At 37.1% G+C, this 27,468-nt stretch overlaps 3 protein-coding genes across 4 annotated transcripts in view; all 3 read left to right on the top strand.

Moving 5' to 3' along the window:
* LOC135694174 (kynurenine--oxoglutarate transaminase 3) overlaps positions 1-18,248 on the top strand; it is a 43,266-nt gene extending 25,018 nt beyond the window's left edge. The window contains exons 13-16 of one of the 2 annotated variants that reach the window (XM_089111024.1): positions 16,047-16,120; positions 16,606-16,692; positions 17,466-17,523; positions 18,052-18,248. In XM_089111024.1, the coding sequence (XP_088967150.1) occupies positions 16,047-16,120; positions 16,606-16,692; positions 17,466-17,519 (215 nt within the window). In that variant the 3' untranslated portion in view covers positions 17,520-17,523; positions 18,052-18,248. The remainder of the gene's footprint in view (positions 1-16,046; positions 16,121-16,605; positions 16,693-17,465; positions 17,524-18,051) is intronic. The other variant, XM_065212866.2, reaches the window with a different exon arrangement.
* Positions 251-2,773, top strand: LOC148959064 (uncharacterized). Its single transcript, XM_089111330.1, has 3 exons — positions 251-481; positions 696-869; positions 2,457-2,773. The coding sequence occupies exons 1-3, from the start codon at positions 304-306 to the stop codon at positions 2,549-2,551; spliced, it is 447 nt and encodes a 148-aa protein (XP_088967456.1). The 5' UTR covers positions 251-303; the 3' UTR covers positions 2,552-2,773.
* Positions 18,249-21,535: 3,287 nt separating the features above from the next.
* Positions 21,536-23,561, top strand: LOC135694175 (uncharacterized). The gene is made up of 3 exons (XM_065212870.2): positions 21,536-21,691; positions 22,795-22,968; positions 23,212-23,561. The coding sequence occupies exons 1-3, from the start codon at positions 21,637-21,639 to the stop codon at positions 23,346-23,348; spliced, it is 366 nt and encodes a 121-aa protein (XP_065068942.2). The 5' UTR covers positions 21,536-21,636; the 3' UTR covers positions 23,349-23,561.
* The last annotated feature ends 3,907 nt before the right edge of the window (positions 23,562-27,468 follow it).

Here is a 27,468-nt window from a genome sequence, read left to right as displayed (position 1 = left end):
GTTAATCTAATTTTCTTTAATTTGTTACTTTATTTCAGAACAGATAGCTAAATTCATCTCTTATGTTACGTTATATGTCGTAAATTTGGTATTTTCAGCTGCCAACTCAAATTAAATGAAAATTACAGCCATCCAAAAAGGGGAAAGGGGCTTTTGAGAAATCTTCCAGTCCACTACAAGGAAGTTGAAATCATTACGCTTCACCCCTGCCAGGCTACAACGATGGGGGTTGAAGAATAGTCCTGATTGGTCGGAAAAGCAGAGGAGGCAAACTATTGGCTGAAAAGTAATTATGCAAACCGGATGTCAAGATTTTTTGGTATAAAAATGCAGATATTTTGCCATGATTACAGTTGCATCAAAGCAGCTTGGAGGATTGGTGGTTTAGAACGCTTGGAACAGAGAACACTGAGAACCTGTGGCAAGATGAAGGCCGTGTTGCTGTTTTGCGTTACTCTAGGACTCGTCAATTCAATCCATGGTAGGTACAAGCTTACGTCTTCTTGTTAGTTTAAAAGATTTATCGAAGAAATAATTCGGACCTGTATTAAATTTATGAATAATTTGCATTAAAGAACGATCTCTGAAAAAATTTGCGGAACCCGGGGACACGTGTTCATTTTTCTTTCATTACATTGTGACCTCGAAGTGTCAATTGACATAGCTTCGCATTGAGTCTGTTTTAAATCTTGCAGGTGCGACTTTCAATGAAAACTCCGAGCAGTCAGCGGAGAAGGGTGTTCCGGAAGAGCTGAACGTAGAAGAAGAAACTGCTAGAAGAGACGAAGATAATCCAGAAACTGAAAGTCTGTCGGAAGATGACGAAGGCGATGACATGGAAGCGGACGAGAACCTTTGGTTAGCTGAAGGTATTGTGTTTTGAGACTGTGATTTTCTATCAAAGAGTAGGTTGATATCTTGATACAAGAACTTTTCTATATAAATACTCGTGTACCATGTGGCGCTAGAGCAAGCTCCTGTTCATTTGACAGCAAATCCATCTTTCGGTTCATTGTGCATCATCTATATTGGCTCTATCAGTCGAGAGGTTACCTTGGGTACCAGACTCACTAAATAAAATAATAGAGAGTCTGGTCTAGTGCGCCCCATTCTCGTTCTGGTGAACTTACTTGAAAGAACTGAAGTCTATTTAACACCCTTTTTTACGACTAGCCTTGCGCGCTTTATTTACTATTTCATCGCTGAGATTATTATGTTGTCGAACGAAAGTATATAAACCAATGCTTGATTCTTTTTATTTCATTTTGCTTTAAATCATTAAGATAATAATTAGAACGGTACTTTAAAATTGAGGGTAGACGGCCTAATGTTCCCTTTGCTTTTTATACCAGAGCATGCCTTCATTACCCTACCCTGGGTACCAGACTCACTATATAAAATAATAGAGAGTCTGGTCTAGTGCGCCCCATTCTCGTTCTGGTGAACTTACTTGAAAGAACCGAAGTCTATTTAACAGACTAGGCCTGTGAAACAAGACTGTCAGATAAATGATAAAGAAACTCAGTAGTCAGAGGAGTTTTGGGAAATCTTAAAGCAAATATATTTTATATCGTTCTGTAAAGTCGACATTATTAATACAGTGGTAATAGACTTTTCTGCCTTAAGATTCCAATCAAATCAGGTTTGAAACGCCAATTGGCAGTAGAAATCATGTGCGAAGCATGAAATTAAAGTTAGCACAATGCAGTTATTAAATGTTAATCATTGTTAAATTTCGTATACAACTTAAAATAAGTCTTTTGTAATTTTCCTCATAAATTGTGTGTACTTTCAAAGTCTACTTCCTCACTGTGAAGGCAGCGCGCTTGGACACCGCGGCGGTTAGAATCATCACGTTGGAATTCACCACAGCAAATATGGCCAATACGACGAGCGCAGCCCCGTATGCCGGGCGAAATATTAGCTATAACTGATTTACTGTGCTTGTTGTTGTTTCTTCTCGGCGCTTTGCGGTCTTTCTTAATTACTGCATTTCATTACATGGCCTAATTTCTTTGCAATGGGAGGCACAGCATGGAATATCAGAGACTTTCCAAAGCCAGTTGGCATCTCTCTACTCTCTACAAACAAGGCTTTCAATGCTGTTCTGCGTCCACAACATGCGCAAAATATTTTTTAAACAGTTTTAACAGCATCTTCAAACTCAATCGTTAAGGTCGCTAGCATTTATTCATGTTGTATTCTTTTCAATGTTTTACACCAGAGCTAAGTTTATTATTTCGCTATATGGAACGTACAGAAATCTGTACACTCGCTCCTGATTGGCTAATATCAGCACACCAGAACGAGAATGGGGCGCACTAGACCAGACTCTCTATTTCATTTTATATATAGTGAGTCTACTACCCAGGGTATCGAGAGGTTTGCTCCGGAGGTTAAATTTCTTAATCTGCGAGCTTTTGTCCACTAAATTTTTCATAAATGATTTCTTTCAGGCAATTATGAACTTGCAGAGAAGTACGACTCCGCCTCAGATCCTAAGCCCTACCCCGGCAGAAGAAGAAGCTACTACGCAAGAAGACGCAACTAAGTACGAAGTCGCTACTAAGTACGAAGACGCAGACGATTCGGGAATTTAACCAAAAACGATTTGCGATATTACATCTATTTATTTATTTATTGCCTAACGCTGTCATGTTTGCATAAACAAAATAAACAATTGAGAAATAGAGACCATTTTTCTAAATCTGAAAGTAACCGCCATTCCTTTGCTGCTTGTCGCAATGAATATATGATTTAAAGAGTTTTTCTAATGAATTTACCAGAGACTTAACTATTTGTCTATCTGTTTATTTACTTAAATCCTGGTTTTTTATGTGAATTGAGTGATTGGGGATTTTTTTTATTCAACTGAAATTTTTGCAGGAAAAACCTTCAGACCAAAACTCAAATGTCATGCTTTTTCAGATAAAACAAAAGATAGATAAGAAAATTATAACATATTATAAATATAATTTTTCCTCCATAAATTTTATGTTATTGTCACCAGCTCATCAAATACATGCTCTCTGACATTCATATGAATTATAAACCAATATTTTTATTATAATCAATATTGTCTTATTACACTTAAAGTGTCTATGCAGCGAAATTTTATGTCCTGTTTTTTTAAGAGTTATATTTTCCCATCTTTTCCAATACGTTTGACACCAAAATTGTCATAATTTGACCAGCAGTGTGTTTAATCAGAGTTTGAAATTATGTAGTGCTTGCGAAAATCAAGGCCAGTATGTGACGTCACAGTGATGAGTCGGGTCGACAGCAATCAGGAAACTGCGGTTGTATAGAATAGGTTCTAGTGAGGGAGATAAGCAGAAGAATTGTGCAAATTGTGATACAAGCACCAAAATTTCAAAAAACACCAAGTTAGATACGCTGATAAAGATGTGATATAGACCCAAATTATATCTTGCCCATAAGATCTATTTTTAGACTGGGGTACTCCGGTCACATAAACATAACAACTATTTACATTATTAAAGCAATAACTCAAAACTCTGTTGTAAACTCCATAACTCGCGAACTCGATTCGACTCAACTCGTAAACTCAACTAACTCAAAAACTGCCACGCCTATCTCGCATAGCACGAAAATGAGGTTGTGGCGTACGCATTATAACACACTCCCCCGGTTTGAATCATGACATGATTAAACCCAAATTAACTAAAGATATTAGTAATGAATTAACTTGATTACATATAAAAAAAATCAGAACAATAACAAAGTTGAAAATGATATGCTGCTAAAAACGTTAATGCATAATTTGTCTTCGAACTGTCTCTCCCAAAACTGCTGCTCTACGTCTAGGTCTAGTGTTTGCCTGCATAGGTAACTGCGTTCGCTGCTGCGAAGGCGATTGCGCTGCTGGCTGCAATGGCAACTGCGTAGGAGGATTTTGAAAAGAATTTGTCAAATGGTTAGGTTTTACTTCTAATGGTATTAGTAATTTTTAAGGGCGACGTAAAGTCTTCATACCTATTTTGCCATCGTCTGAGCCTAGTCGGATAACCGCTGATCTTACCACCTCGTCTTTACCTACTATGAGCTCTTCTATGCGGCAGATTTTCCAAAAACTCCTTTTCTTGCTCTCATCCTTCAAGAATACTACATCTCCAACTGCAACATTTGGCTTTGATTGATTTTTGGTGGGTCTGTATGCTTCCATTAACCCTAATAAATATTCGTTTCTCCATCTCCGTGTAAACTGACCTAAAAGAAGTCTATTATATCTTGCACGTTTAGATAAAGTTTCATAAACACTTACAATTTCTAGGTTTCTGTATTGAGGCAAATGCAACAAATTTCTTCCGTTCATAAGATGTGAGGGGGTCAATGGATACGAGATTCCCTCGGTATCGTCGTGTACGTAAGTTAAGGGGCGTGAATTGATAACACCCTCAACCTCTACTAATATTGTACGCATTTCTTGAAAGTCTAATAGGGCTCGACCAATGATTTTTATAATACACCTCTTAACCCCTATCCAGACTAGGCTTTTTGAAACTTTCGGGAGACTAGGGGGGGGCGCAAAGTGCCCCCCTCCGTAATTTCTTTGTCCCTCTAGCTAGGACAATGAACTTTGTTTGGATGGTACTCTTATCTTTACTCCACATTTTAGTATTATTGTTCAATTTTTAAGTCACGTGGTTTTACGATGACGTCATCATAATGGTGGCCGGGTGAAGCAAAAATTTATTAATTCCAAAGCATCGGGCTAAGATATTAAAATAAGCAAATTTGATGCATTTTCTAATAGAAACAAGAAGATTGACACAATTTTAATGTTACTTCTCAAAATCATTAACGTTCCTAACAAAAAAACTCAACATATTTTGTATTTGGCTACCAAATGTCATGTTTGAGTTCATTTTTAATGCCTTAGCAGACAAATTATTCTAAACTTGTAGTTTTATTAATGTAATACCTATAAATCTGTCAACAAATGTGTGCACATGCGCAGCAGAAAAATCATAGAAAAGGATGTTGAATTTGAATTTTCTTGTCAGAATCATGAAAAGAGCCAAATTAATGCCTAGATACTAATTTTCATCATTATATCTACTTTTGTTGTGAATCCGTGGCAGATTGAACTATTTTTTACTTGACTAGTTTTGAAAACGCCCCTACACAACCCCCTAATTAATAATAAAAAAATTATCTTTTTATATGAACATGTGTCAGATAGGTTAAAACTAAAAGTCAGGAGGTCTGAAGGGTATTGCTTTCAAACTCCTGAAGTTATGAAAGAAAAACCAACTAGGGGGGGCACTTTGTGCCCCCCCTAGTCTGGATGGGGTTAACACTTGTAATTAACCTTTCCCATACTCCACCTTCCCAGGAACTTTTTTCCGTTATAAATTTCCACTCAACACATCTCAGAGACAAGGACTCGTAAAACCTGGGTGATCTTAGTAACTTCTTAACCTCTATACTTGCTGACTTAAATGTTTTGGCATTATCACTCCAAAGGGTAGAAGGTAACCCTCTACGACCGCAAAATCTTCGGAATGCTTTAAAAAACGCATCAACCTCTAATGACTCTACTAATTCAAGGTGAATCGCTCTTGTAGACATACAGGTGAACAAACAAACATAACACTTTTTAGTGGTGTCTCCTGCATACTTGACGACAAGGGGCCCTGCGAAATCGAGACCAGTATTTGAAAATGGTGGACCGTCGTCTACTCGAGCTTGTGGCAAATCTGGGTTGAAAGTTGTACAAAAAGGCAACCCTTCTAGTTTCTTACATAAAAGACACTTGCGAACATATTTCTTCACCATTTCTCTGCCTCGTGGAACCCAATACGTTTGACGCAACAAATTTAATGTTTCACGCGTTCCATTGTGAAATACCTTTCTGTGCGACTCTTGAGTTAATAAGAAGGCATAATGACTACCTGGGGAAAGTAAGATGGGGTTTTTCCCTGAATCAATGACCGAAGATTTGTTTACTCTAGATCTACACCTCAATACTCCGTGCTCATCCAGAAAAAGATTGAATTGGCTTACATACAGCGGTGCCTTACTTTTACTCTTTTTATCTTTAGAAAGATACTGCAAGTTTTGAATAAACTTAACAAAGTCCATCTCAGCTCTGCAAGTTTTGTCTGCCGATATTTCGTTTTCCTTGTTAATCGATTTGTAACTTAGCCTTGCTTTTAAATTGTCTACGAAGCGCAAAACCCAGGAAAGAGTTCTTAACAACTTGCCTTTGCTACTGTATTTACGAATGCCGAAAACATTTTCTAGATTTAAGGATACTGGCTCTTCTGAATTAACCATGACGTGGGTAACTTCAGGCTCATACTTTACCTTCTCCGCCATTGCCTCTAAACTTATAAACTCGTTTGGGGGTTGTGGCCATTCACTGGGGTTGAGCTTGAGGAACTCAGGACCCTCCCACCAGAAAGAATTAGTGGATAAAGAAGACCCAACCTTACCCTTCGATAGCAAATCTGCTGGATTCTGGGGTCCAGGGCAGTAAAACCATTCCTCCCTATTGGAAACATCTAAAATGTCATTGATGCGATGGCGAATAAATTGTTTGCGATGGCGAATAAATTGTTTCCACACCTTCTTGGTTTTTAATCGAGCATAGCGTGGCCATGGAATCAACCCAATAGAATGTTTTTAATGGCGTAATTGGAAACTCTTCTTGCAAAACGTTACGCACAGAATTAACAAGACGGCCCATAAGTGTTGCCCCTAATAGCTCAAGGCGAGGGATACTTTGTTTCTTGATGGGGGATACCTTGGCTTTCGAAGAAACAAATTGAATTTCGACCTCCCCCGACTCATACAAAACGCGTAAATATACAACACTAGCATAGGCCCGCTCGCTAGCGTCTGAAAAGGCATGTATTTCGACTGCTTTGACCCTCTGCCCTAGCTTCGCAAAACTACGTGGTAATTTGATACCCTTAACGCCACTGATATCTGAAATTAATGTGTCGTAACGCTTAAGGTTGTCGCCTAATAACGGTTCGTCCCAGGGAACTTTCGCAATGCACAACTCCTGAAAGAAAATCTTTAGTTTTATTGTGAACAAACTAAGACACCCTAGAGGATCGAATATTTTTGCGGCGACCTTCAATAAGGAGCATTTCGTTGGCGGCAATTGCTTAGCAAATTGGTGTACTTGGTGTAAATCGAAAAACAACTCATCTGCCTAAGGTCGTCAGTTTACCCCCAGTATTTTAGTTGTGTGGTCCGTGGTGGGAAGCCCCACGTTGGGCGCCATGTGTTGTGAGGATCGTAAGACGTGGGCTGCAAAGATGAGCTTGAACTTGGTTTTATCTGTCCCAAACGTGTTAATGTTTAGAGTTTCTGAATGCTCCACTGGTAAAGATAGCTTCTTCTTCGTTTCTTCGGACATGCAGCTGCGTTGACTGCCAGAATCAAACAATATTGTGATTGGAATTTTCGTCACACCATCTGCTGCAAATGCCTGAGCTTTCGCCGTCTGGAGCAAGACCTGCTTTTTGTCGTTGGCTAGGGCTGTCATTGATGCCACTTTTTCACTTGAATCCTTCATTAATTTGAAGCAAATTACTTGATGGTGTCCTCCGCCACAGTTTCTACATTTTCTTTGACATTCTCTCGCTGAATGTCCTGTTTTTAAGCACTTAAAACAGCGTTTCGCTCTCTTCAAAATCTCTGTACGTTTTCTGACATCTGTAATTTCGGTGCATTTGATGGTAAGGTGCCCTTTATTGCACAAATAGCATGTTTCTCGTTCGTTAGTTCTGGCAACAAACGATTTGGTTGTTGCTAATGAAACCTTCGGTGGTTGTTTCACTGTGTTTCGTGTAACAGAAACGCTTTCGCTTAACTTTCGTGCCTCGATCTCTCTCCGTATAATGTCCAAAATTTCTTGTATTGGCCATATGTCCTCCGTAACCTTTCTCGCCACTTGGACAGTGATTTCACCGGGCATTCTTTGCATGATAATTGGGATTAAAAGGCTACCATAACTTTCTTGCGGCATTCCTAAAGACTCCAATCCCAGTACGTGCACATCAATTTTATCGAGCATGAATCTTAAGTCTGAAACCTTGTCGTTTGGCAATTCTTGAAGCTTGAGTAGGGCTTGCATATGGGCGCTTATTATACGCTGCTTATTTCCAAACCTGGCTCTCAAGGTTTCGACTGCATGGTGGTAATTCTCTTCCGTTATATCAAGTCCGGCAACAACTCTATATGCCGGTCCTTCCAGCAAATTCATGAGGTAATTCAGTTTGTGAACTGCACTTATATTCTCGTTGGCGTGTACGGCGCACCCAAAGCTCTGCCAAAAGGCATTGAATTCCGTAATGTCGCCACCAAACTTGGGTAAATTAATTTTAGGCAGCCGAATGCCCGCATTTTGGGTCACAAAGCTTGAACTGAAACTTCTATCCTGTTCCTCTTGCTGCTTGTTACTCTCGATCTGGCCAATCGGTATGCCAGGGGGCTGTGGATCTCGCGTATAACTTCCCAACTTTATTTGCTCAATTTTGTTGATAACTTCAAAAACCGTTGCATCCCATTCTGAAGTCTCATCGATCTCTTTGTCTATGAGCGGTGTGTCGATTTTGTTGATTATTTGTTCGTTCAACTCCGTAATGTATTGATGTTTCTGCTTCAGGGATGTTGAAATAGACTCGACTCTTGCAAATAAGTTAGCCTTTGTAGCTGAATTGCTAGAAGCTTCACTGGCACTAATTCTCGAAATTATTGACGAAACTTCATTCTCTAGTTTAGTGACAACGGAACGATTTCTCGTCGAATTTGAATCAGCCTCTTTAATTGATCGTCGTTGGTAGACTCGGTCGTCATCTTTCTCGTTTGTTTACAGGGGCGAAAATACCGGGGGGGGTGTGGGGGGGTGTGACACCCCCCCAATCCAAAAAATAGGCGATTTCGCAGGGCAATCGAAGATTTCGCAGGGCGCCAAGAAGAGCTTTATTATCACGCAGAAACGCCACCTCTGAAGTTCGTAACGGGCCGTTTAGGAATTTTGAAATGGAAATGTCGTATTTTTTATGAACCTCCCTTCCTGACATTGCATTTTAGAGAACTGAACAGGTATGTAAAGAAAAGCTCCGTTGTGCGAAGCGAAAGCATTTCTTACCGAAAGTCATAGCCAATGGATGCAATGATGGATGCATATGTTTATGAGGGCAAGATTGAGTCCATGCAAATTGATTTAAGTTGTAAATTATTTTCATGACATGTACGGCGCCACTGGGGGGGAATAGAGAGCTGAAAGCCCCCACTTTGGTCAAGAAAAGAATTTTTTATCATTTTACATATTACTTTTTAACAGTGCATGAACTAAAAAACATAATAAATCGTCGAGATACCAATTTTGTTTCATCTAATTGCTAACTTTTTTACGTATATTTTTATCATTTTCTTTTATTTGCATTAATTCAGTAAATCATTTTCTGTATCATTGCAATGTTTTAATTTTGGATGTGTAAACATGGCCTTCTCGATACAAGAAACTGCACATTTCTGTTCAGGAAAAAAAATTCTCCAAATCAAAACAACATCTTCCTCTGTCATTCACAACTACGTGCAATCTGAAACGAAAGGTTACCGTTTCTTTCCTTCCCCAACGTTAAATACTAGTGTTTTAGCATGATATTCCCCCTCCCTATTTTTCCCAATAAACAATAATATTTTCAATAAACAATCAGTTCTTTAAGCACAATAGTATTTTGCTAAATTTTTGTCAGAAAGATGCTTTTTAGCCCTTTTAGAAGGTATAATTTCAAAAATTTTCTTCACGTCGGACCCAACCATGGTGGGTCCTCCTACCTCATTAAATTTGATTCTTAGTCCCCCTGAGCTAAATTTCGTTGCACTGTCTGCATCAAGTATCCCCCCCCCCCCCATTAGCTGTTTATTAGCTAGTATTTTGCAAACCAACATTAAATGAAATGAATGGAAAAAAAATTACGCTCACGTAGAGAAATAGATATTTCATAGGCAATGAAGTTTCAAGTTTGTTTTTATTGCTTAGAAGTTTGTCCTTGGTAAAGACCAGTGTACACTGGTAAAGCTTTCACTAGTAACCTATAGACAACCGTTGCTACGAGGTCTGCAGGGCACCACTCAGTTTTGCAGGGCAGAAATCCTTTTCACCCCCCCCCCAAACCTATTGGCCAAGTTACGCCCCTGTTTGTTTACTCGAATATTCTGTTCAAACTTCATCTGCAAATATGCCCCACGTTGTGCGCAATGTGTTGTGAGGATTTATCTCATTTTCATAAACATAACAACTATTTACATTATTAAAGCAATAACTCAAAACTCTGTTGTAAACTCTATAACTCGCGAACTCGATTCGACTCAACTCGTGAACTCAACTAACTCAAAAACTGCCACGCCTATCTCGCATAGCACGAAAATGAGGTTGTGACGTACGCATTATAACAGTTATAAACGGGGAACGCCAGGCCATAGAAAGTTGAAATTCACAATAAAAATACAGCTTAACTAGACAAAAAAATGTGATATAGACCCAATTCATAATTTGCCCTTAAATTCTATTTTAGACTGGGGTACTCTGGTCCAGACCCCTAATTGTACAATTGGCCATAAACAGAGAATCCTAGTTCATAGAAAGTTCAAATTCACAATATAAAGGCAGTTTAACGAGCCGAAAAAGATGTAAAATAAATCCAATTCATTTGATGCCCCTAAATTCTATTTTTAGACTGGAGTACTCTGGTCCAGACCCCTGGCCACAAACAAAGAGCGCCAGGTCATAGAAACTTGGAAATCTCGATATAAAGGCAGTTTGACATGCAGAAAAAGATTGGATATCGAACCAAATCATATCTTGCCCCTAAGTTCTATTTTTACACTGGGGTACTCTGATTCAGACCACTTATTCTACCATTGGCCATAAACGGAGAATGGAAATTCTCAATTTAAAGGCAGTTCGATACGCCGACAAAGATGTGATATAGTTCCTATTCATATCTTGCACTCTAAAAATAGAACAAGGGGAGCAATTTTCAGTCGGGGTCCATATCCTATCTTTTTAAGCGTATCGAACTGCCCCTTATTGCAAAGTTTCATGCTATTCTACCAAAGTGAGACTGAGATACGATAATACCATCAATAAAGGTATAAGGGAAAAGTACCCCGGTCTAAAAATAGAACAAGGGGGCAATTATCAGTAGGGTTCCATATCCTATCTTTTTAAGCGTATTTAATTGCCCCTTATTGCAAAGTTTCGTGCTATTCTACCAAAGTGAGACTGAGATACGATAATTCCGTCAATAAAGGTCTAGGCGGGGGCGGACTGGCTAACTTTTTTGGCCCGGGCAAATTTTGATCAAACCGGCCCACAAAAACAGCAATTTAGTCTGTAAGGGAAACAAGTTTTTGAATTCAGTAATTGTGTGCATGGACGAATGCTGGTTAACAGAACATGTTAAATATGTCATTTGCTGACTAAATGGTAAATGAACAAAAATTATAACTCATTGGTTTGACTTTCTCTCTAAATACAGTAACTTATATGTTGATAATGTGATCGTTCTAAGCATGAAAACATGGGCACCCCTGTTGAAATTATATCGTGTAGCACCATACCCCTGTTGGGCGGGGGGTCCATCTGACTTATGATAGTATATGCCTAATAAATTTACCATAACTTGTATGAGTTTATTGAAAAGAGCAAGAGCAAGACCCTGCTGTCTTTTGTGACGTTTGTGGCTTTTCCTTGATAAAAAAAGCTTTGTATCGTAGCTGAATCCTTTTTTAAGTCTCGCAGCTTTTTCTCACGAAATTTCTGTGCACCACCTTTGTTTGAAGTCTTCTTGCTCTTCCCTTGTTCTACGTATGTCCTCTTCATTACTTCACATCACAGAGCAAATCGCTTAGTGAACTCTAATTTTTGGACTTTTAAATTTATTACATTTAGCAATAGCTTGTGCTTAGGGAAAAACATGACCAGCTTCAAGCAAAAGCTAAGTAAAAAGACATCGGGGCAGGTTAAAATCTTGCCAGCGTAAATGTTGCGTCGTTTTGCCACCTTGTCCAGTCTTGTTCAGCGATGTTGAATGTTGTTCAGTCGATTTTGAAGGCAGCCAAAAATGTTCAGTGAACAGGATTAAATTTTTTTTTGTTCATAGATGTTGTAGAGAAATGTTCAGTCATTTGCCACCCTACTGAACATTGTCCAGTTCGCGTACGCGCAATTGATGTAATGAATTGGATTTGGCTTCAATTTATTTCCCATTTTCAAATCTTCAACAAACTTTCCTAGTCAACACTGCAGTGGCGCAGTGGGAGTTAACTTTTTGGGGGGGCAAAGCTGAAAATTTTCCGATAAAACTATGATTTTTCCGACAAATTCTTTCTCAATACATTCCTTAAAGATTACCCTTGCTGCATATACTGCAACACATGATACTACAATATCACGAATGGATCTGGAAATCGTTAACGAATGGATCGTTCGTTATACACCTTCAAGTTCAACAATAGCCTTTATTCTAACAAAACTTACCAAATATAAATCGCTATAAACAAAACTGCAACTAGTTATAAATTTACACCCTACAAGTCTTCTCGCTATACTAGACAATAAACTGTCAAGTTAATGTTTATAGCTGTTTATAGCAAAAAGTTTTTTTTGGCAAATTTTAAATCGCATCATAATTACTTTGCATTTATTTATGCTAAACCTTAAATAGATATAACGCGTCCAAAAGAATAGTTTTCTTTTAACTGAAATTTATATAAACTGTTACTCAAGCAGCATCTTTCTCAAAAAGGTGTGGCAGCATACAAATCGATGATGTCACCATGGTCTATCGACTGTAAAATATCACTTTCGACGTTGATTGTTATCAGAGAGGAAAGGCGGTCTTGTCCCATCGTTGACCGTAGCCGATTTTTTTACAATCCTCAGCTTTGAAAAAGCTCTTTCATACTTTGTTGAACCTATTGGCAAAGTGACGAGAACCTTGTAAAGAAGGACCAGCTGTGGTAAGGCACTTTGCAGGTTATACTTATCATCAACTGAAGAACTGATAGGAACTGAAAAGTGTTCTCTTTCTCCTGCAGCCGGGAGAGGGCTGCTCTTTTCTCTAACTTTCCAAAATTTACGGTAATTATTGACGAAAGAGCTGTACTCATCTCTTAATTTTTCGTCATCCAGGCCGTAATTCTTCGCAACCTTTTTGAATTACACTGCACACAACTGCCTTTCAATTGTTTTTTGAAAACATTCAGGGTTGAGCAAGGCAAAATCTGTCAAAATCGCCTATGAGACGTGAATCTTGTATTCATTGAGCTGATAGCTGTAGCTACTATCACAATGATATACGGATTCCCTATTTCCCTCTAATTCATCTATGCAATTTTCCCCTGGCATCTTTTTCTTTCTGCGTATTCGTCGCTCGACAAAATTTTCCTCTTCTAAGTCATGGCGAATATATTAACTTTTTGCGTCTTCTACAACATCAGCGAATTCATTTCGAAATGAACTGAGTTGAATTTTAACTGTCGGAAATGGGAGTTTATAAAATAACTGAGACCAGAGCGTTAATTTCCTTTACAAATTTCAGCAATGCGATGATTCCGATAAATACTCTAATGAAAATAAGTAAGAAGGGTTGAGCATACCCTATTTTACGACAGGTTTAAAAAGATATGCGACCTTTTGGACAGGATCGATAAAAACCTTACATTTTGTCTAATATTTCAAATTTTCCGACAAACGTTGGATTTTCCGACAATCCGACAAAATTTTTGCCAGGGGGGGCGGCTGCCCCCCTGCCCCCCAGCCACTGCGCCCCTGCAACACTGCAAACAAAATGGAAACAACGTGAAAATTCAATTCGACCAATAGCAGAAAAAGGCATTGCATTAGTAACGACGAGTCTTCTGATCAGATTAGCTTTAGTTCCGATTAGGAAAGCGATGCCAGAGAGCACGAGGACGGTGATTTTGATGAACCTAGCAGTCCTAGCCACTTTTCAATAATACACTCTAATACACCAATTCGACTTACGACCTCGTTTTGGAAATTTCTCCAAACTTAATTATACGACTTTTTTAAGCTCAGATTTGGTTTTATCGTCATAATTTTAGGCGGGATACCATTTTTCATATTGTTTGAGCTTGTATTTTAGATTTAACCGAGAAATGAAGTTTAGAAACTTGTAAGGGATATGACCGCAAAAATCGTCCCGGGGGAAACTTTACCCCCCTAGTCGCCAATCACGGTCAAATCCCTTATAAAGTTTTTATCTTCATGTCGTCATAAAATCAATATCATGAGCAATATCATAATGAAAACTCACAAGTAGACTAAAATCATTGCTGTCAATCCGAATCTAAGGTAAAAAATTTTGTACAAAAGAATTTGAAGAATTTTTCAAAATGATGTATTTCAAAATGATGTAGGTCGAATTGATGTATTCATACGATAACACGGTTAGGGCTATGAAAAGTGTATTTTCAAAGGTAAAGAGATGCCCTGTTGCCAGTTTTCCCTCCCGCATTCTCCAACAGGGAAAAAGTTCACTGGACAATGTTCAGTCGTTTTGCCACAACCAATATTTTCTTGATGTCCATACTCTGAACAAGTGAGCAATGTCCAGTGTGTGACCAGTGCAAATGTCCAGTCGTTTTGCCGGGGCTTTATTTATCGCATTGAAACAGGGATGTTACAGTATAATATGTCGCCAAAAAGGAAATACCGTCAAGAGAAAATATAACAAAATGTCAATAACATGTTCCCTGAAGAAGTGTGTTTGGGCTGCGGTGACAATAATGAATTCATAATTTCCATGGTTTTGGAGTACCCGCGTGTATATTTATTCTTTCCAACAAAGTCTCTGAAAATTCAAGGCAAACAGATCAACGCGTGGGTATACTTTTTTGCCTCGCATTCACTTTTAAGCTAATTTATTTTTTTGCACTTTTATCAACCGGCCCTCGAACCGACCGGCCCTTCGGGCGATCGCCCGAATAGCCCGACCAGCCAGTCCGCCCCTGGGTCTAGGGCAAAGTACCCCAGTCGAAAAATAGAAAAGGGGGCAAATTCAAGTTAGGGTCTTTATCCTTTCGTTTTTAGCGTAACAGATTGTCACTTGTTACAAAGTTTCATGTTATTGTACTTACTTACAGCAGAGATATCGTAATATCGCCGCTAGAGTCTTGGGGCAAAGTACCCCAGCTAAAAATAGATGAAGAGGGCAGTTTTCAGTTCGGGTCGATATCCTATCTTTTTCAGCGTATCAAACTGTCCATTATTGCAAAGTTTCAAGCTAGTATCACAATTTGCACAATTTGATCCGATAAGTGATTTAACAGGCCTGACTAAATGGTTTCGCCTCGACTCATCACTGTGACGTCACAGCGGGAAATAAAATTTCGCAACGCAACTGCAAAATATACATACTTTGACACTAAATAAAATAAGAACCATTTAACTTATCGGAATTCTGTTTTTTGCATAAGAACAAGAGTGAAGGTTTCTATAGATTTCTTTTAAAATATTGGAATGGTAAATTTCGCTGCATAGGCACTTTGACATAAAGACTTAAAGCTTACCTTATACACTATACGCTGCTATTATTAATAACGCATCAATAAAAATTTGCAGAAAAATGTGTCGCGAGAAATTTACAGAAAGATGAAACAAAATATACTATAGAAAAAAGATATAATTATTTTGGAATAATTATTTGTAGGTAATCATAACAATTACCTCATTAGGCTTTCCTAAATTTCAGACTTGGAGATTGCAGCAAAAAGTCAAGTTATCGCTAGAGTCTTGTTGGAGTTCCATTCGTTTTGAATTTTCCTTTCATTACTTCAAACAATTCTCAAATCTCAGCCTTTCAGCTAAGTTTGAATCGTAACATACCCCTAATCGATTTATCCAAATTTTGTGTTCTTTCTCTGAGTTAATTCTTCTTAATTTCTTTTTAAGCCTTTCTGCTTACGCTATATTTTCAGTAAATTCCTATATTTGCAGCATTGTTTACTTAACGTTGTTTGGTTTTTAGAAAAAGAATTTGAAGATGATGGTAGTGGTGACACATACGACGCTCGATTTGCCAAATGGCTTCTAAAAGAAAAGGTATTTTTTAAAGGAAAGTCATTCATTAGTACTACATGGTACAATCCTTTTGCCAGTAGTAATCTTCATGGCACAAATCAAGTCTGTGGAAGGCTATTAACTGGCAAAAAGAGCCAGTGCATAGCTGTTTAAACTCCAATGTTCTTTTTCGACATCGTAGCGCCGATCATCCATCTTCTTAGGAACTTTAAATGTTGTCTTCTGAGAAACCAGACATTGTCTTGAAATTGTTTATTGTGTGTGAAAAAGGCTGAGTTGTGACAATAAACTGGTTTTCATGGGGTACTTTATTCACCAACGAATAGGACGGGAATAAAAACAATCTAACCATCAATTATCAACCTAGATATCTTAGAAATTTACTTCTTGATTTTTGCAGTAAATCCTGAACCAGAGACACACTTATTTTTATCCCAGTCCGTTAATTTTCTATTTTACTCGTTAATCACCATTTGACCGTTCTTGGTATCTTTTTGTTTGTCAAGGGTTTAGCAACAATTCCAGTTGGACCATTTTATTCCAAAGAACACCGGGATTTAGCAAGGAATTACACAAGATTCTGCTTCATCAAAGTAAGTTAAACCCTTTCAGAATCTATAACTCTAATCCTGTTTGTACCATTCAATCTGAGCGATTTTTGAATCGTTTAATGTTGACAACCTAGTTTCATTTCCTTGTTCCCCAGCAACGACTATTGCCTACCTTGGCTGATTGTACAATCGAGACAAAAGATACACAAATAGGATTCGCATATTTATGTTCGTCTGTTTGAAATTATAGGACCGAAGAAGGCTGCTTTTGGAATAATAAACCCATCGTATTCTTGTTTTTTCATGTAACATTTTATGGAATTGGCGGGATATAAGTGAAATTGATATTAAACCAGCCAAGTTTGTGGTAATGCACTGCTCCTTACAAAGAAAAAATTGCACGGCTTTATTTTATGTTGTAAGGAGAACCAAAATATGAGAATTGGATATTTGTATTAGTCATTAAAAGTCCTTACAAATGGGGTCAATAGAATTCATACCAAATACCAGGATGCAAAAATGCAGCGAGCGAGCAAAGGAAAAAGAGGCTAGCATAGAAAAGAGGCTATAACAGGGGCATGGTTTTGTATTTGAAATATTTAAAAGTAAATGTTTTCTTAGGTGAAACACACTTTAACAAAATATTTCAGTCGATTTTCCTTTGTAGAAAAAATGCCTTAGATCTGAATTTTTGTGAATGATTTCCGAGAAAGCATCACAGCTGCCCCAAGTCCATTTGAAAATATGCTAAAATATATTTTTATACCACATGGATGATGCGTCACATCAATGGTTTTTCATTGGTTGCATTTTAGGAAGATGACACCATGCAAAAAGCAGAAGAAATTCTCAAGAATCTGCCTATATAGTTTCGTGAGCTTTTCTTATTCTGTTGTTTTATGTATACAGCGGCAAGTGACAAGTCTTTACCATTAGAATATTCTAAAGGATGTTAACTTTTAAAATCTTATATTGAAAGTATTATCACATTGGAGCAGCATTTTTATTCCTAAAAATTTGATAAAGAGGTGCAGGAATATCAGGATAAAAGTTATTGATTAATTTCTTGCGTATTTTTCTATTAGATGATAATAAGGAAATAGTTTATCCTTTATAATCAAGTGAATGCAATTTTTCCTACCACTCTCACAATCAATGTCTAGACCTCGAAAGATTGAAATTGATGTTCCTTTTATTCTCTTCTCAATGGAGAAGGAAGATGTCTTTTATTTTCATATGGTTTTCTTTACTGTCATTCATTTTGCTCTTCCCTGAACGCAAAATTTTTCTGTTTGGTCTGTGAATCTATTTAATTTTTGACGGGCAATTAGACAGCATAATTAATTGTAAAATTAGTTTGTCGTTTAGGTGATCAACAAATTTGATTTCGGTTTTTTCCAGGTATATTTTGAAAATGAAAACTGGCGATGTATTTCTATTGGGATGTCACAGAATGTCATGTTTTCTATTTATTGGTATACTGCAAGATAATTTAAATGTGCAATGTTTTATTGAAAATACCTGTGTATTTCATTTGTCATTATTAAATATTCAATGTCATGGAATGACCTCAAAGGAAAGATGCTAAATTATATAAGTTGCTTCTCTTCCCTGCTTCCTTTGGATTTTCTGTATCAAGTTACCAAGAGATTCTCAACAGTTTTGTTGAATAATTGACCAATGCTTGAAATTGTTGAAATTTGATTGAAAGTAGCGCTGTTGGTACAAATCATGAAGATTTCGAAACATTTGTATAAAAGGAAACTTTAGCTCGGTCTCCAATGGCTAGATATTTCCAATATCAACAATTTTTGGTGGTGCAAAATTTGAAAATGGCAAAATTGAAAATAAATACCCAGTTGTGGATCGAAAATACTTGTCAATCGAAACGCTTTCAGTATCCTGTAAAATGATTGCGTTTTCCAAAGCCATTTTCAAATATTGCCAACTGTAATTAAATGGGCTGGTAAAGTTAATGTAAAACCCAATATCTTCGACGGAGTTTCGCTGTTTCCTATGGCCTAACCTGTTTTAAGTGCTTCCAATGGGAAAATCTAGGAGACAATCATCTTTTTCACTATATAAACGCCACAGCGAACTTGCTCTGGCTCCCGTTTGAAGTATGGCAAAACCTTTCGATCAAAATAAGATGGCTACTAGCTAAGCTCATTCCAAGCTCGAAATATGATACGGCTACAAAGACGCGACAGGACGCCAAGTTTTGTAAGAATTAAAGAAAGGCCGCCACCATGGTTGGTGACAAGAAAAGATTTAGGGATATGAAAAACTGTATGAAAAAAGAATTTTGGCTGGAGTATAATATGAGGCAATATTTTCAAACTTTGTTTTATCAGTATGACCTGTAGTTTCGTTGACATAGGAAAAAGGAAAGAGTTTGAAGGTTTTTAAAATAACCTGTTTAATGTAGCTCGTAATGAAACTTCTTAGATTTTAAAAATAACCAAAACAAGATTGGGGAGAAAATGATTGAAAGATGGTTTAATAAAAAACATTTACATTAAAAATCAACAAAAGGACTTTAAGCTAAAAATAAAAGATTTAGCAATTTTGTACAGTTTGGTTACTGCTCTGTAAAATCTTATCTTAAATTTTTTGGATAAGTGCTTTTAACAATAAAAAATCTTGATACAGAAACTTCAAACTGTGCTGGTCAAAACGAGTGTCACTAGAATTTATAATTACCTTTAGATTTTCTGATTTTTAGTAGGAATGGATTATCGATAAAATCAAACTTTGAAGCTTTCTTGTTGACATTTTTTAAAGAACAAATCTGTCCATTCTTTATTTTTCGTATCCTCAAAAACTTTCTTCCCGGTAGTTTCTTTTCCTTCAACAACTGAACTTTTCTCTTTTTGTAACGTTTTTTGAAAAAATTCAGTTAACAAATAGACCTTGCGGCCACGTTTAGGCCAAAGAAAAATCAAAACATCATCACTTTATGCTGGCACCAAGTTATTCTGGATATATTTTTTTATCTTTTTCATAAGCAAAGCTGTTACTCGTGGCACAAATTAGACAATAACCAATTTCTTCGTTGAAATTCTCATGTTCAATTTTATATGTATCTTGTAGGGTTAGGATATAGTTACTAAGCTAGAAGTAAGGACATATTTAAGGGAATACTAGGCACGATTACTTACAGAATGGTAGGCTACATTTCTTGCCACTTTTTCCAAAAACTTTTAGTTTGCTCTACAGAAAGTGGGGTGGGGCAAGGCCCTCCGCCCCCGGTCTCTCCGGCCTGGCGCTATTGTAAGTTATAAGTCTGAAATGTTCAATCAACTCCATCTTAAACCGGTTGCTTGCTACTTATGACAAGTTATTTGCAATATTAGGAAAAAGAAGGTTGGGTATGACCAACCATTTTACTGGTTGAAATTTGGTCAAACTGCCTAATTAACGCTAAGGCCCTGCTGTATGACTACCTTTCTAGAAGTTTTGCAGACATTTTGGGAGGGGGGATATTTGACATTGACACTCATTTTAGGATATTTTGATAGGCAATATGTATTCAAATAAAACTAGCAACCCTACGAAAATTTCTGTCAACTTTCTGTTTGCTTAAATCAGGCCGATCAAGCCTACGATTAAAACTTTGCAAATTTTTGGAAACGCGTACCCCCATGTTTATCATTCGTTGTTTTTCACGAAGTAAAATTCATTGAAAATGTTTGCCTTTCAACAATCATGTCAAATACAAATTTGCTTTACAAGTTTACGAGATGTAGCTGCCAGGGAACATATTATGGCAAAGAATGACGCGACTCTACTGTTCATTGTATGGAAAACTTGGGAACAAATAAGAAGGGACCAAACATCGCGGGTGTTTCTTTGGCCATCGGGGACTACATTAATGAAACTGTTCATGCTGGGTCTCTTGATGATTGTTGAATTGCTGTATTTAAGGCAACGCTTGCAACATTTTAGATCTGTTTTACACGAGTACCTACTCATCCCGAGGGATGCTCCACGTTTTAATCAACAAAACTCTTCCAAAACGCTGTATATTTTTCAATCTCAATGGACTTACTTGTTTACTTGTTTTATTTCAATTGACTTTCCTTTGACAGATCACTCAATTGCCAAGAAATTATGCAACTCTTTTGAATAACCTGTAAATAAAAGTATCATGGCCTAGTTAACTTACCTGGATTGGCCTAACGAACAGTAACTAAAATGTCTTAATCATTGACATGAGACTCAACATGTAGTTCGTCGTCACCTCTAAATGCATAAAATGTTAATAGTGTCATTTGAAACCAAAGTGTAAAAAGAATCTTGCCAATGTAAGAATCCCTATTGATAACATCAAATTTCCTTGTATTCCCCAAAGGAAGGCCAGGCCTAACATTTACTATTAGCTTTTGTGTTTTTCTTTTAGCTATTTGGTGTTTTTTATACTCTAGCAGTTTCTTTATCTGTTTTTTTATAGAATATGATAAAAATCCACTGTTTAATGGGTAGTACAAGGCACCTGATTTGACAGTTCATGTGAATTCTTTTTAGTTCTACACATCTGCCTCTGTTACTATCGTTAAAGTTAATCTAATTTTCTTTAATTTGTTACTTTATTTTATAACAGATAGCTAAATTGATCTCTTATGTTACGTTCTATGTCGTGAATTTTGTATTTTCAGCTGTCAACGTAAATTAAATGAAAATTACAGCCATCCAAAAAGTGGAAAGGGGCCTTTGAGGTTTCTTCCAGTCCATTACAAGAAAGTTGAAATCATTACGCTTCACCCCTGCCAGGCTACAACCATGGGGGTTGAAGAATAGTCCTGATTGGTTGCAAAAGCAGAGGAGACAGACTATTGGCTGAAAAGCAATTATACAAACCGGATGTCAAGATTTTTTGGTATAAAAACGCAGATATTTTGCCATGATTACAGTTGCATCAAAGCAGCTTGGAGGATTGGTGGTTTAGAAAGCTCGGAACAGAAAACACTGAGAACCTTTGACAAGATGAAGGCCGTGTTGCTGTTTTGCGTTACTCTAGGACTCGTCAATTCAATTCACGGTAGGTACAAGCTTACGTCTCCTTGTTAGTTTGAAAGAATTGTTGAAGAAACAACTGGGACCTGTATTAAATTTATGAATAATTTGCATTAACCCTATCCAGACTAGGGGGGGGGCACAAAGTGCCCCCCTAGTTGGTTTTTCTTTCATAACTTCAGGAGTTTGAAAGCAATACCCCTCAGACCTCCTGACTTTTAGATTTAACCTATCTGACACATGTTCATATAAAAAGATAATTTTTTTATTATTAATCAGGGGGTTGTGTAGGGGCGTTTTCAAAACTAGTCAAGCAAAAAATAGTTCAATCTGCCACGGATTCGCAACAAAAGTAGATATATTGATGAAAATTAGTATCTAGGCATTAATTTGTGCTCTTTTCATGATTCTGACCAGAAAATTCAAATTCAACATCCTTTTCTATGATTTTATTGCTGCGCATGCGCACACATCTGCTGACAGATTTATAGGTATTACATTAATAAAACTGCAAGTTTAGAATAATTTGTCTGCTAAGGCATTAAAAATTAAATCAAACATGACATTTGGTTGTATCGATCATTTAGTTATATAGAAAAAACTATAGCCAAATACAAAATATGTTGAGTTCTTTTGTTAGGAACGTTAATAATTTTAAGAAGTAACATTAAAATTGTGTCAATCTTCTTGTTTCTATTAGAAAATGCATCAAATTTGCTTATTTTAATATCTTAGCCCGATGCTTTGGAATTAATCAATATTTTTAGATTTTCAAAAATTTTCTAAATTTTTGCTTCACCCGGCCACCATTATGATGACGTCATCGTGAAACCACGTGACTTAAAAATTGAACAATAATACTAAAATGTGGAGAAAAGATAAGAGTACCATCCAAACAAAGTTCATTGTCCTAGCTAGAGGAACAAAGAAATGACGGAGGGGGGGCACTTTGTGCCCCCCCCTAGTCTCCCGAAAGTTTCAAAAAGCCTAGTCTGGATAGGGTTAAAGAACAATCTCTGAAAAAATTTGCGGAACCCGGGGACACGTGTTCATTTTTCTTTCATTACATTGTGACCTCGAAGAGCCATTTGACATAGCTTCGCATTGAGTCTGGTTTCGATCTTGCAGGTGCAATTTTCAATGAAAACTCCGAGCAGTCAGCGGAGAAGGGTGTTCCGGAAGAGCTGAACGTAGAAGAAGAAACTGCTAGAAGAGACGAAGATAATCCAGAAACTGAAAGTCTGTCGGAAGATGACGAAGGCGATGACATGGAAGCGGACGAGAACCTTTGGTTAGCTGAAGGTATTGTGTTTTGAGACTGTGATTTTCTATCAAAGAGTAGGTTGATATCTTGATACAAGAACTTTTCTATATAAATACTCGTGTACCATGTGGCGCTAGAGCAGGCTCCTGTTCATTTGACAGCAAATCCTTCTTTCGGTTCATTGTGCATCATCTATATATAGCCCCATTAGTCGAGAGGTATGCTCCAGAGGTTAAATTTCTTATTCTGTCCGCTAAATTTTCATAATTGATTTCTTTCAGGCAATTATGAACTTGCAGAGAAGTACGACTCCGCCTCAGATCCTAAGCCTTACGCACGCAGAAGAAGGAGAAGCTTCTACCGAAGGAGACGCTCCATCCGAAGAAGACGCTTCTACCGCAGACGAAGCGGGAAATAAGCCAAAAACGAATTGCGATATTACATCTATTCATTCATTTATGGTTTAACGCAGTCATATTTGCATATTTAAAGAAATTAACAAAATAATCAATTGAGAAATAGAGACATTTTTTTAAATTCTGAAAGTAACCGCCATTCCTTTGCTACTTATCACAATAAATATTTAATGGAAATTTAAAGAGTTTCTCTAATGAATTTACCAGAGACTTAACTATTTGCCTATCTGTTTATTTACTCAAAATCTGGTTTTGTTTCGGGAATTGACTGATTGGGGATTTTTTATATTCAAATGAAATTTTGCAGGAAAGAACCTTCAGCCTAAAACTCAAATTTCATGCTTTTTCAGTTAAAACAAAAGATGGATAAGAAAATTATGAAAATTGATAAATATAATTCTTACTTTCTAAGTTTTATGTTATTATCATCGGCTCATCAAATGAATGAGTATGCTTTCTGACATTTATATGAATTATATGCAAATATTTATATCATAATCAATATTGTCTTACTGCAATCAACATAAAGAGTTCTAGCCAAATAGAAGTTAATTAAAGCCTATCTTTTACACTATACGCTGCTATTATTAATAACGCATAAATAGAAATTCGCAGAAAAATGTGTCGCGAGAAATTTACAGAAAGATGAAACAAAATATACTATAGAAAAAAGATATAATTATTTTGGAATAATTATTTGTAGGTAATCATAACAATTACCTCATTAGGCTTTCCTAAATTTCAGACTTGGAGATTGCAGCAAAAAGTCAAGTTATCGTTAGAGTCTGGTTGGAGTTACTTTGAATTTTTTATGCTTAAAACAGTTTTTGAACTTTACCTAATGAAAGTCATAGAGAAGATAGGAGAACATTTCCTTTAATCGAGAGACGACCAGAAACCACATCAATCTGTTCGGGAGGGTTTTCGCAGCTGCAATCAGTGAAAATCGCCAATGTTACTTTTGTTTTCAAACACTCATGACATTTCTGTCAAGAGATTCGCTTCTGTTACAATTCAGCATTTCGGCGAAGGAAGTATATTTGTATTGTTTGCATTGTATCTAAATTAAGAATCTTTTCACAGCATCAGCAAGATAATTACAATTTACATTTGAATCCCGCTATCTCGAACTCGGTTATCTCAAAAAACTCTCTATCTCGAACAGATTCTCATTTTCCGGTATAGAAATAAAACTCATTATCGCGAATTCGCTTATCTCGAACTATTCGTTATCTCCAACGAAGTTTTTTACCCTTGAAAGAGAAAACCCTGTTATCTTGATCAAAAAGTGGCAAAAATTTTCAGCTATTAATTATCATAGCAATGATAATCCATTCTTGTAAAATTGAAATGAACTTAGGTTGCAAGGGACTTGCACTCCTTTGCCATCTCAAAAGTTTACACGATTGCCATTCACCACAGCCACACATGAATTAAATTCATCTGCCCTGACAAAGAAGAAGATTGTCTTTGCAAATCTGTCTGTCTTTCCTTTTGGTGAATGTCCTACAATAGTTTCCTTTTTCTGTACACATACCGTTAATCCTCGAATTGCCCCCCCCCCTCGAAAAAGCCCCCCTCCCCTCGAATTAGCCCCCACCCTAGAACTACAAATTTCCAATAAGCCCCCCCTCGAATAAGCGCCCACTGCCACCGTATATTTTTGAATTGGACCCCTCAATTTGACGGTTTTTGCCATCTGTGGTTGCCTATGGCGTTTTATTGAATTACCACGACAAATTCGTACTTTTGGTAGTAATTAATTAAATGCTCATAAAGAAATTCCTACTAAAATAAACAAGGTCTTTCAATAATGTCTTCTTATTATATACAATAATTTTATAAGCCCTCTCCTCGTATAAGCCCCCCTCGAATAAGCCCCCGTCCAAATATATCAAAAATAAATAAGCCCCCAGGGGGCTAATTCGAAGATTTACGGTATTGGGTATTGGTCGGCTATGTTGTTTGGTTCCATCACGACCTTAAATTCCTCTCCAATCTTGGGCTGCCAAAAAGAATTTTAAACGTGGTACCCTTGGATAAAAGAATTCAATTCGAATTCAGTTGTGTTTATAATGCGGATTTTTTCTGCTACTGCTCTCTTTGACACCAGCAATTGAAACCAACAAAATGTCGTTTGCCATTTTGCCATGAAGAAGCACTCAAAATACAAAGGAAGCTTCAAATAGACTATTTTAGTTCAGTTTGATGTTTAACAAAGCTTTGGAGACAAATGAGCTCTTTTCCTTGGTTCTTAATCTACTTTTAAACACAGATGACCCCTGTTTGATCGAAAAAATCCCGATTCCGGATATCTCGAAATCCCGCTATGTCGAACAAATTTTAATTTCTCGTGCGGGCTCCAGATAGCAAGACTCGACTGTACTGAAATAAAAAAAAGAGAATATTCGGTTTCAATATAGTTACAAGAAACTTTTTATAATGACATGTACCATAAACTTGTTGGTTGAAGGGTTTATGGAAAAAACTAAAAAAGGGCTATCGAGCCATTCACATTAACTGATTGTCAAAAAACTTTAGAATTCTGGCCTTTTTTACAAAATCGGTATATATATTTGATTCTCTAGCTTCGAGTACTGAAGTATATTGCTTTTCTCTGATTGACCAGTTCTTGTTTCCAGGGGCGGCTGGGAGTAGAAAAGTATTGGTATTAGCCTCTGAAATTAAGACATAAGAAGGCCCCCACGCAAGGCCCTGAAACTATTTAACAGGGGTGGAGCTTATATGTTTTTATTTAAGAAGGTGGGCAAAATGACCTTTTCGATACGATGGTTTAAAATAGCTTTTGGCAATACCATATCTTACAAAATTATTTGAAGGCACTGGCCCCCATTGTCTCCCCCCCCCAGACACTGATGACCCTGTGGTAATGTAGTTCATCCTACTAGTTTTGGGTGAAGGATAGGTCTTACAAAATACAAATGAATGATGGCTGCGGCAAACTACTGGAGCGAAATCGTAAATTGATACAGCGGTTTGCTGCCCAGTAATGGAGCCTCAAGGTACTAGCCCATTAATTCTAATACCATGAGGCTTTTGGCCCGCGATTAGATTCTATTACGATAAAGCGAGCGATTTACTTTAGAGTAATGCAGCACAAAAACGTAAGATGTATCATTTGATTTGAGAAACCGAGAGAAATAATGTGAGAATGTTGCCTGTGACTCTACGGTCATATAGAATCAAAGTTTCATACAAAACAACTTTTACAACTGCCTTTAGCTTAAACAAATTATTTCATGACTGTTGCTCTTTATATTCAGTGTCTAAATTTTGTCAATCAAATTATCCATCCAAAGGCATTGCTAGCAAAAGTACAGTTAGTTTTTGGAGGCTAATACCATGGCCAGGGCTGCTGATAACGGCATGGATTACACTTCTCAAAGATTTCAATGAGGATTAGGAAAGCTTTCATTCAACGAACAGAAAAGCAAATATAACTTAGCTATATGAATAGAGCTGGTCGCATCCATAAAATTGTTGTGAAAAAGTGGCAGGGTACAAAATGCAAAATAAATTTCCTGCAATCTCAGAGACCCAAAATTGCCTTCCTTTGAAAATAAAATGGTATTAGACTAATACCTTTAATATAACCCCACGCCGCCCCTGCTTGTTTCCTATAACCAGTTTGTTATAAAAAATGAGAGGATCTCTCGTGCAATGGAGACAAGAAGAATTCCATTCATAAATAACATCAACATTTGCTAAATCTTTGCTTTAAGTGGTTTTGAGCTCGGTTTTCAGAAGGCATGTATTTATTAACATCCGGAAGCAGACAAAACCAGGCACCACGCAGCCAACGAGCTAGCAGAGGCTTTAACCCCCCCCCCCTTGCAATTATTCGCTAGAAAATTGTTTGGAAGGTTTACTTTAACGCAACTTTGGGTAGTTTACTCCTATGAAGTAGCATTTTTTCTTGACTGGAAACCTTTTTTGTTCATTTTCTAGGTATTTTATCTTGTTTAATGACATGATGTATTTTCTAACTTGGTTAGCTTGGTGTTTTGTTACTCTCAAGCTAAATTTATCTATTTTCATAGTTATTGATATCTTCTCTGAACCAAACTGTTGTTTAGAAATAGGTAGAAGTTTATAAAAATT

Source organism: Rhopilema esculentum, chromosome 11, assembly GCF_057945365.1.
Source record: "Rhopilema esculentum isolate cy_ngs chromosome 11, ASM5794536v1, whole genome shotgun sequence".
NCBI lineage: Eukaryota > Metazoa > Cnidaria > Scyphozoa > Rhizostomeae > Rhizostomatidae > Rhopilema > Rhopilema esculentum.
Note: the sequence above shows the minus strand (reverse complement) of the source record. Positions and strands in the feature narration are given on the sequence as shown.

What these genes read in the sequence shown, in the direction of transcription:
- LOC135694175 (XM_065212870.2), top strand. Translation starts at nt 21,637, where the DNA reads ATGAAGGCCGTGTTGCTGTTTTGCGTTACTCTAGGACTCGTCAATTCA. An exon ending in ACTCGTCAATTCAATTCACG is followed by an intron (nt 21,692 to 22,794) that starts GTAGGTACAAGC and finishes TCGATCTTGCAG; the next exon opens with GTGCAATTTTCAATGAAAAC. An exon ending in GAACCTTTGGTTAGCTGAAG is followed by an intron (nt 22,969 to 23,211) that starts GTATTGTGTTTT and finishes GATTTCTTTCAG; the next exon opens with GCAATTATGAACTTGCAGAG.
- LOC148959064 (XM_089111330.1), top strand. Translation starts at nt 304, where the DNA reads ATGTCAAGATTTTTTGGTATAAAAATGCAGATATTTTGCCATGATTAC. An exon ending in ACTCGTCAATTCAATCCATG is followed by an intron (nt 482 to 695) that starts GTAGGTACAAGC and finishes TAAATCTTGCAG; the next exon opens with GTGCGACTTTCAATGAAAAC. An exon ending in GAACCTTTGGTTAGCTGAAG is followed by an intron (nt 870 to 2,456) that starts GTATTGTGTTTT and finishes GATTTCTTTCAG; the next exon opens with GCAATTATGAACTTGCAGAG.